General features: G+C 35.2%; 1 protein-coding gene across 1 annotated transcript; it reads right to left on the reverse strand.

Annotated features, from left to right (window-relative positions):
* Positions 1–985: 985 nt before the first annotated feature.
* nkx2.4b (NK2 homeobox 4b) lies at positions 986–3,223 on the reverse strand. The gene is given in 4 exon segments (XM_083561796.1): positions 986–1,725; positions 2,734–2,922; positions 2,925–2,974; positions 2,976–3,223. Coding segments are annotated over 4 exon segments (1,053 nt in total). The 5' UTR covers positions 3,158–3,223; the 3' UTR covers positions 986–1,093.
* Positions 3,224–11,472: the final 8,249 nt, after the last annotated feature.

Below are 11,472 nucleotides of genomic sequence, written 5' to 3' on the forward strand. Positions count from 1 at the left end.
AGATCTAGGAGTCGAACACTATTTTAAATGAGAATGGAATAATTAGGTTAATGGACAATTGTCTTCATCTGAAATCAGAAGTCTACACAATCAGCAGCTGAAATCACTTAACTGTTAACTTCAGTGGTTGATCTGATCATGTCTCCTCTTTTGGTTCAAATTCCTTTTTTTTTTTTTTTTTTAAGAATTAATATTCAATCATTTAAAAAAGCGATTGAGAATATCTGAAATATACACATGATGGAATAGCAGTTTTTTTTTTTATATCCCCCCCCCAACCTAATTAATTATAATGCTAAATTCCTACAGCTTCTTAGTCTGTGGACCAAACCTGAGCCAAAGAAATTAACAAATTGAGCTTTTAAAATTTTGTTAGTCTATTAATTTTAATTATGGATGTTTTATTAGCTTGTAGTGAAAATAAATAAATAAATTTTTTGGAATTTTCTTAAAGCAGCAATATCATTAATTTTTTTTTATATGAACTATTAAATAAATATGAACCATTTTTCACCGCCAATTCCACGTGTAACAAATCAGAGTCGATTAATGGCGCAATATGAATTTATTGAACCCCATAGTATAAATCTCCAGCTAAATTTTTTTTTTTCCATAAAAGTAGATTGATTTCACATTGCTGGGAAAAAAAAGCTGCAAATTATTCAGAAGGGTTTTATTGTTAAATGTAATTCTTAGATGTTTCAGGAGATTTTGCTTAAATTACAAAAAAAAAAAAAAAAAGTTTTCTTGTAAACTGCATAAATTCTCGCGCTGTCGGTTGTGTTTTATACTTTGCGTCTAAAAAGTTGAAAGTATCTTACAAAAGGTAGTTAAAAGACAGATGTGGAAAATGATTTTTTTTTTTTTTTTTTTTTTTTTTTTTTTTTTTTTTTTTTTTATAACCCGGATGTTTATCCAGCCCATTAAACAGTTTGGTTACAAAACTCCGATTGTGACATTTTATTTCAGGAGGAATGGAGTCTAAAAAAATCCCGACTTTTATACATGTTGAAACGAACTGTTTTCTGGTTCAATTGTTCCCGTAGTCTTTAGGCTTTTTCCCCCGGTCCGGTTTAGTTTCACGTTTATTCGTTTACCAAGTTCTGCCGTAGAGCAGGTTCGAGCCCGCCATGTTGTACTCCAGAAGGGCGGAGTCCAGGTGCGACAGGCCGCTGAGGTGAGCCCCGTGCAGCGCGGGTGGACTCGGTGTCATTTCATCGAGCTCATCCGCTGCCGACGCTAAAGACTCCACCGTCTGACTCCGTTGCTGAAGCGGAACCGCGGGCACGGCCGCGTGCTGGCCGGAAGTCTGCGTGCCGGTTCCGGTGCCGGTCTGACACGGCTTGCCGTCTTTGACGAGCACAGGCACGTTCACGCGCCTCGGTGAATGCTGCTGCTGCTGGCACGCGTCACCGGCGTCCTGCTGCGGCGGCTCGCGCGCTGACTTGTCTTTGGCCTGCCGTTTCATTTTGTAGCGGTGATTCTGGAACCAGATCTTCACCTGGTTCGGTGTGAGGTGGATCAGACCTGCCAGGTGCTCGCGCTCGGGAGCGGACAGGTAGCGCTGCTGCTTGAATCTGCGCTCGAGCTCGTATACCTGCGCCTGGGAGAAGAGCACGCGACGCTTCCGGCGAGGAGCCGCGTGCAGAGTCACCATCGACTTTGCGTCAATTCCCGCGAGCGCGTTCATGTTCATCGCTGTGGAGGAGCCCATAAATCTGGGAACTTCAAGAGAGATTATTATTATTAGCAGCATTCGTTTAAGCAAATTAAAACCCTCAGTAAACCAGTTCGTTATAAAACTTTAAAGTGCATTTATCAGTCCAGATTAGATATAAGATAAATACACATTTTAAAAAGCGTGAACATTTTACTACATTCGAATTATGAGCAATACTTATGTATTTAATGTCCAAGCTCACGTGCAGACACCTAAACATTAAGACTTATTTTATGTCAATCAGTTATTCACTGTTTATAAAGAACTCCTCGCAGATCCCCAGACGTTTTTAGATGCATAACGCGTGCGTGCATTTTGTTCTAAACCGAATCAAATTAAACGAAAAGGAAAATCCTGGTTCATGATGTTTAATTCGGTTTAAATAAATGGGCCAGATTTAGAACAGAAGCAGCTGAAGATGAAAATGTATTCTCTGATTGTTTTGCCTCTAGTTGGGTAAAACTTTAATTCAACACACACACACACACACACACACACACACACACATATATATATATATATATATATATATATATATATATATATATTTTTTTTTTTTTATTAAGTGATATTTTAATTGTTTACAATTGTCTCAAATCAGCTTCACAGAGATAAAGAGGTTAAAAAGATGTATAATTTTAAATAATTATATATAATTCTAGGTGTAAAAAAACAACTTCCCTAAAATTCCTTAAAGGAAGAAACCGTGAGAGGAACCAGACTCAAGAGGGAACAATCCATTATTATTGAGGTGTACTTTTCACTGATAATGATATTCATTAAAATAACATAGGTAATATTTAAAGATTTTGATTTGATATTGGGTAATGATTTTGTTATGATTGTTTCTGTGCACATTATTTTTATATAATAAATACAATGCATGTCTGTGTGTAGTGCATTGAGAGTAGTTTGTTGGAATATCTATTTTATATCCGTTGGATACTTTTATAGGGAGTTAAATATATATTATATATAAATATATATAAATATATATTGTTTTGTAAACTCACGTGCTGCGTAGCGCGGCTCCGGGTTTGCTCCGTACCACGCCGCCGTGGCCGCGCCGCCCCTCACGCTCTCCTGGTAAGTGGGCAGTTCGGCCACGGCGCCAAGGCTTCCGTTACAGTATCCCGCCATGGCCGCGTGTGAGAACTGAGACATGCCTTGCGACACGTGATAAGCTCCGTGGCTCACTGCGTGTTGCTGCTGCTGCTGCTGTTGTTGCTGCTGCTGTTGTTGCTGCTGCTGGTGATGATGATGATGGTGCTGGTGGTGGTGATGGTGCTGATGCTGCGCGCTCTGAGCAGATGGAGGAGGAGGAGGCTGCCGGTAAGCGCCCTCCATGCATGCAAACTTCTTAAAGCAGCTTTCCTCCAGCGGGCTCAGGATGTCGCTCACGGAGAAAGGCGTGGAGTGTTTCGGGCTCATGGACATGGTTCAGCGCCCGCCGGCCCCGTCGCGCGCGCGCAAAGGCGAGGATCGCGTCTCAGACAGACCGACGCAACAAGAAACAAGGAAAGAAAGAAAAAAATAAGCAAAGAAAATCCCCTCCGCGGTGGCGTTTTGTGCGTACGAGTGTGTGTGTGTGTGTGTGTGTGTGTGTGTGTGTGTGTGTGTGTGTGTGTGTGTGTTTGTGTGTGTGCCCGCGCGCGTGTGTGTGTTTTGTGTATATGGGGGGCGGTTACCAGACTGCACGTTCAAAATGCTCCAAGAGAATCGACGCACTCGGAGGAAAAACCCGTCTTTATCTCACCGCTGGGTTCGTAAACTGCGCGCAAGGCTTACGACAAACACGAGAGGCGGAGCAACAGGGAGGTAAAATAAAACGGACAAAAAGTACCGTGGGCATTACCACCTCGTGGAAATCGTGTGCGTCCTCTGTGGTGCGTTTTTTTTCCATTTGAATTGAGACAAATTCATCATCGTTTACATCTTATATAAAGCACCAGAGTTGATTATTTCTTCTCAGTGTATTGGAAGATCATCCACAGCGTTTTATTAACACTGAACTGGTGAAGAGAGCTGATAGAAACCCTGTGATTTTACGCTACACGTGCAGCACATTGAGAGAAGTTCAATCATGAATTCAGAAATCATTTCTACTTTTTAAAATGTATTTCACGTGTTTAAAATTATTAAATTTTTATTTTTATTTGATGCACAGGTGTTTTACAATGATTTTTTTTACTACAGTTTTTTATTTTATTTTTTATTATTTAGGTGTTATACAATGTTTTTCCTCAAAAAGTAATGTTTCGTAAAATGCAGTTTTCAGATGCATTTAAAATGCTGCCTGCTACTTCACTGACCAGATTATTTTATTTACTGTATTATCAATCTGAAGCAGCACAAAACAAACATTTTTACATAATATTCCCAAATAACCTCGTTTTTATTGGTCAAAAAAATTGTTAAGAATAATTTGTAACATCCGAGTGTTCATTCGGTGTTTCATTAGTTATAATTTTCACAATAATTAGGCTGATAAATAAATAAATTAATGCATCGCTGGAAATATTAGTTTATTTTTTTTGATTACATTAAATATATTCTGTTTGATTTGGAGAATTTGTGTGATTTTAAACAACACTTGTGTTGGAGTCTCTCACAACCCCCCCCCCCCCCCCCCCACCACCACCACCACCACCACCACCACCACCACACCCACACACACACACACACACACACACACACACACCGACCGCATGGCGCTCTGGATTCCACACACTGCAGAACATAACCACGACGAATTTATCATGTGTGTGAGTGAGTGTGTGGGTGTGTGTGTGTGTGTGGGTGGGTGTTTTAGATGGTGAGAGTGTTACAGCATATAAGATCACGGGAGAGGCGCAAAGAGATTCGGATAAAAAAAAAATGAGTCAGGTATTCTTCTTCTCTTTTCTTAACATTTCTTTTCTTGTGTGTTCTTGTGTTCTTTTATTATTCGTTTGAAACGATCTTGTTATAATGAATTTCACAAACAGATATTGTTATTCCTCAGTTTTTCAATGTTCTTATAATGGAAAGGTTTTGTAGCAAACTAAAAAAAAAGGTGCACCGATGGCGTTAAAGCATTTACAGGGTTTAGTGGAAAAACGAAGCACGCGTTAATTCAGTCATCAGAAATGTTTAGTTGAGGTTTAATAAAGTGAGATATATAAAAAAAAAAACCTCCGAATTATTTCCGACCATATAAACTAGCATCCACATTGATTCTGACGAAGATCAGATCAGAATTCATTTTGTCTTCGATAAGAGTAAAATGCTTCATCTAATCAGATTAAAGCACAAGGAATGCGAGAGAGGAAATGCAAAGGAATTCACAGTGCAAATATAAACAGTAACAGTATTTACATTGAGGGTCTACTGATATTTTACTGTAAAGTGATGAATATATTCTGCAAGAAATATAACATTTTGTGTATAAGGGCCACTGTACTGGAATGTCAACAAATATACTAATACAAACTAACTAACTACATACATCAATTGTTTGTATAATGATACATTTAACCAACTAACTAACTAACTAACTACATCAATTGTTTGTATAATGATACATTAAACTAAATAACTAACTAATTAATTAACTAACTAACTACATACATCAATCGTTTGCATAGTGATACATTTAACTAACTAACTAAATAAATAAATAAATACATACATAAATTGTTTGTATAATGATACATTTAACTAACTAACTACATACATCAATTGTTTGTATAATGATACACATTTGACTAAAATGCATAATTGAATATACAAACAATTGATGTAGTTAGTTAGTTAGTTAGTTAGTTAGTTAGTTAGTTAGTTAGTTAGTTAGTTAGTTAGTTAGTTAGTTAGTTAAATTAAAATTAAAATTTTTATGTATTTATTATTTATTTATTGTTTTTCTTCAATATATTTCCCTTGCTGTAATGACTGATGTTTTAATGCATATGTATTAACTCTTGTTTTCAGTCTTGACACTTGACACTTGTCTCTTCTGTTACAGAGGATTAAAGATATTTTGAATAGCTTTAAGACATACATTCAGCAACATAAACAATATGGAGCCCCAGGAACTTTTTAACAGCGGATGCTCTCTATATTTCTGATTATTTCCACGAACAAAACTGCAGCGAGTTTAGCACATTCAGTCTCAAGCCTTCCACTAGAGTTACTGCATTTTATTAGTATGACGTCATAAATTCACTATTATAAATGAATCGGAATTTTTTATTTGCATGCATGTTTGTTTGTGAGCCGGACATCATATCTTTGGCATAAACGCGAATTTTTGAAAATGTACGTTCATTACAGAAGAACCAAAAATGGACAAACTGGCAGATGATGGGGGTTAAACCCTGCTAGATTTCATTATTGAGCTCCATTAGATCATTTAATTGCTGATGGATATTTGTGTCCTTGGGCTCCATACACTTCAAATGGCCTTTGTGTGTGTGTGTGTGTGTGTGTGTGTGTGTGTGTGTGTGTGTGTGTGTGTGTGTGTGTGTGTGTGTGTGTGTGTGTGTGTGTGTGTGTGTGAAAGTGCCCAGGTGGGCTTCATCTCTCTCTGATGAGGTGAAAATGTCGAGCGCGCGCATGGCCGCCACTTCAATGCGCTTTTCTCTTTTCCGTCCTCCTCCTTTTCTCCAGCAGTTAATGTGATTTAAGGATCGAGTCTGATGCTAATGGAAGTGCAAAAAAAAAAAAAAAAAACGAGCCTACCTTTTTCCTATTCGAAAGTTTTTGCTCTCTGATTTTGCTGAGATTATTCTTACAGTATGTATTGGAGTTGCATATATGAGATTGCAATGATTTTATTGCAAAAACCATTATGTAATGTAACCATTACATATTGTAAATTGTTTGACCTATGTCTCCAATATAGTTGAATAATTTAGGATGTATTATTGTATGCTTTTAAGTTGCTATTTAAGCAAACGATTAATCAAACCATATAATCTTTACAATCTGTACGATAAACACGCCTTCTTTAATGGCCTCTAATCTTTTTTCAATTTTCAAATTAGTTTAATCCATGCAATAAAGTCTAAAGAGAAAAACAGTTACAAATAATATGACAAATGCAATAAAAATAAAAGTTTTTAGGAAAAGTTGTATTATACACCCACATACAAACACACACAAAAAGATTTATAGTTTACATTATTACCAGTGCAGAAATACCAACTTTGTTCATAGTTTTAAGTCAATAATATATTCCGTCTTACCTTATGTTAAACATGATCTAAATATCTCTTTAAATCATGAAAATGTATTTTCTACATTTCTAAATATATATTTATGTTACATATAATTTATATAATTTATAATATATAATAATATATATTTATATTTGTCCATTTAAATTTCGTTTCATCTACCAACAAGCCACCCATCTTCTATTAATAATGGAGATCAGATCTTCGCTCCAATAAAACTGCTACTGAATATTAAGCTAAATCATGATCACATTTCTTTTGCTGTCGTTGTTATACCCCCCCCCCCCTTTCCTGCCTTGATCTCTAATCAATAACCTTTCTAATTTTCTCTTCCTCTTCTGTCTCTCTTTTTTCTGTATCTGGCCCCAATGCTAAAGATGTAATCCTGCATATTTGTGAAGTGCAGTAGGCCAAGCAGCTGTGTTTCCTCTGCACCCACTCAGTCCCTTTTTCACCACCTTGTTGTCCAAAAGCTGACAAAAACAAGTTTATAGACTTCAAAAAGTCTCAAAATAAAATGCAACAAACAGTTTGTTTTCATTGTTGAGTCTTGTGTTATTATGTATTGTGTTATTCCTATTCAGATCTTTTACTGTGAGTGTATGCTTTAGTTGAGAAATAAACAAAACATGATTAGTCTGCTCTTACAGGAAAACGATCAATGACTGTGCAGTGTGACGAATCCTCATATCAAGTCAAGTCAAGCAGCTTTTATTTTCATTTCAACCATATATAGCTGACGCAGTACACAGTGAAATAAAACAACGATCCTCCAGAGCCCTGATGCTACATACAACAACAATCACAGAAAACACAGGGCTAAAGTGCATGTGTGCAACCTGGTGCAAACAGTGCAAAGACAACACAAGACAGTGCAAAGACAACACAAGACAGTGCAAAGACAACACAAGACAGTGCAAAGGCAACAGAAGACAGTGCAAAGGCAACACAAGACAGTGCAAGACAACACAAGGCAGTGCAAGACAACACAAGACAGTGCAAGACAACACAAGGCAGTGCAAGACAACACAAGACAGTGCAAGACAACACAAGGCAGTGCAAGACAACACAAGACAGTGCAAGACAACACAAGACAGTGCAAGACAACACAAGGCAGTGCAAGACAACACAAGACAGTGCAAGACAACACAAGACAGTGCAAGGCAACACAAGACAGTGCAAGGCAACACAAGTGCAAAAACAATACACAAAACACAAAATAGCTCTGCCAGTAAACCTGTTGTAATGAGACAAAGTGAACAGTATCAAAAATATGAGGCAGTCAATTCTTTTTCCAAGAACAGCACCTGTCTATTCCTCCTATTCCACAGCAAATTGAAAAGATTTTTTTTAAGACACCACCATTGTGAATCAATTATAGACATATTTAAGGTCTGAGGAACGAGGAATTCCTATTACTCATATTGTAACAACAATAAACAGATGTTTCCTCACCTGCAGAAAACATCACTATATAAACCCTTTTGTTGTCTACAAACCTTTTGCCCATCTCAGCTTGATATATCACTGCTTTATGTTTTACAAAGTTTTTACACAAAATTACAATTTAAATTAAAAAGAAAAAATTGCTGGTCAAAAAGCTGGTCTTTACAGCTGCTTACATTTTATACATCACACACATATACAATTTTACAAGATTTTTACTAATAAATATTTATATGTTTATTGTAAAAAAAAATATTATATTCATTATATATATATATATATATATAATTCTTTTCTTTTTTTTTTTATTTATATTTTTTTTAACACTTTTCATGCATGGGAATATTTAAAGAAACAGTCTCGGGCTTTATTTGTTCAGAAAACCGTACATTTTATACGTTTTCTGGCCCCCATCAATTCATTGTTATCATTTCTTAAACCCATAACTAAGTAACGTGGTTAGAGTTCATGTGTTTTCTATATAAAAAACAAATATTTATTGCTGGGGTGGTATTGCTACCACCAATTACTCTGTCATTTACTTACAAATATGAACAAAATGTGCTTTACAATGACTCAAAATAAATACTGTATAATTATTGTTCAGTTCTATTATTGTATTGGACAATTCTTTAATAATGCACTATATCCACATGTAAAGACTCAAACTGAAAGTAAGGTGAGTACCACACCAGAAAAGGTACACTTTTTACCGGATGAGAGTGTAAGCACTGTATATTAATTTTTTTAACTAAAACTATATAAAACAAAAAACCTTAACAATAGTAATAATGTAAAGATTCATAGAAACAGCTAATGGCCTTTTTTCCTTCTTTTTTTTTGGCAATTAATATTTCCTTCTCTTTTTTTTTTTTTTTTTTTTTTTTTTTTTTTTTTTTTTGCTTGCCCTTTGCCTTTTTTGAATATAGCCCACATTTACACTTTCATGCTTTGGAGTTCGAATAATCCACTAATGCCAAAAAGTAAGGAAGAAAATACCAAAAAGTGAAATCCCGGGTGCTTTTCACGATTTTGAATGTTACTGTGTTTATAACTTACACACATCTGTCTTCATATGTGCATTATATAGTGTTTTATACCTGAGAATGTCTGACTGCAAATTCAGCCAAGAACGAAACACTGCTATACACGGCTACACTGCCCTCTTGTGGTAAGTGTTGGTATTGCAGAATAGTTTTAGAATTATATTTAGGTTAATTAAGTCCTTACAAAGCGACCTGTGTTAACAAGAGCTATAATATAATATAATATAATATAACATAATATAATATAATATAATATAATATAATATAATATAATATAATATAATATAATATAATATAATATAATATTAAAGTTTTTTTTTATCTTTAAAATATATATTTCAATGTTAGTGGTTAGCATTTGTCATCATGTCTCCAACATTGTGTGTTTGAAGATTACATGTATATAAGTTCCACATACTCTGGGTTTCTTATCCATAATAGGAAATGAATAGTTTTTTGTATCTGTATGTGATGAAAGGTCAAGAGACAGCAACCCTAAGCTATGATTTTTACATTTACTGTAAATTGCTACAAAACAAATTGGGGGAGGTATATATATTTTTTGGAGACGATACCATCCGCTGTCTTTAACCCCTTAAATGATGATACTCATCCATGCTGCTTTGCAGCTGCATTTAAATTAAAAATAAAAGTTAAAAACCCTTTCCACTTGCAATTAAAAACACAGATCAGCTCAATACACATGATAACAGTGGAGTCACCTCTCATAAAGACAAATAAACATCAAGCATTCAGACTTTGTCAATTCACATAGACGAGGGTCCAAGTTACTTCAAGTGCAGTTTTATCTTTATTACTATTAAGTATCGATTTCTGCTGTACTTACTTCTATGTACCATGTTAGTGTTTTGTTCTTATCTAATGACATTCTGTGCCTGGGTATATGAATATATATATATATATATATATATATATATATATATATATATATATATATATATATATATATATATATATATATATATATATATATGGGTATATTGACTTCTGTGTCTGTTTGTATATATTTATCATCCCAATAAATAGTTTAGTTATTTCCCATTTGCTGTTATTATAACCTCCACTCTTCAGGGGAAGATGTTTTACTATATTTTGACAGAAAAAGAAATTTGAGGTTAGAGCTCTATAGGCCACTCAAGATCTTCCACTCCAACCCATGTAAACCATATGTTCATGGAGCTCTTTTTGTCTTTTTATACACAGAAGCATTGTCAACTGGTTTAGGTAAATTAGAATAAAGTGAAAAAGACTTGTGGTGTCACTCTAATCAGCTAATTAACTCCAAAAACCTGTTAAGGTTTCCTGAGTGTTTGAATGGAGTCTCAGTCTGGTTCAGGCTACACACTCATGGGGAAAGACTGCTGACTTGACAGTTGTCCAGAAGAGGATCATTGACTCCCTTCACATGGAGGATAAGACTCAAAAAGTTATTGCTAAAGAAGCTGACTGACCTTCCAAGTATTGAGAACATATACAGTAAATAAACATACTTTCTAAAAGGCCAACAATTAATTTAAAAAATGTTTTGTATTGGTCTTATAAAATATTATATATTTTTTGAGAAAGTGAATTGGCAGGTTTTTGTTAATTGCGAGCCAAAATTAAAAGAATAAAAATAAATAAACACTTGAAATACATTAGTCTGTGCGTGATGAATCTATATCTATATAATATACGAGTTTCACTTTTGTATTGAATTACTAAAATAAATAAACATTTTAATGAAGTTATTGAGATGCACCTGTGTATATATACACATACAGTGTATGTTGCTTGTCCTGTTTCTTCATCTGAGCCACGTGCCCTGTAACTGGTGTAGTAAAACCGCAAATGTGCACGACTTATATCTGTCCACAAGAGGGAGCATTTGGATAAGGCATGGCCTCATTCAGTTTACTGAAACGTCATCAATTACAACTCAGTTCAGTACACGTATACTATATAAACACTGTATACTAACACACACACACACACACACACACACACACACACACACACACACACACACACACACACGTGTATA

Source organism: Silurus aristotelis (assembly GCF_946808225.1).
Source record: "Silurus aristotelis genome assembly, chromosome: 15".
In the NCBI taxonomy this organism is placed as follows: Eukaryota; Metazoa; Chordata; class Actinopteri; order Siluriformes; family Siluridae; genus Silurus; species Silurus aristotelis.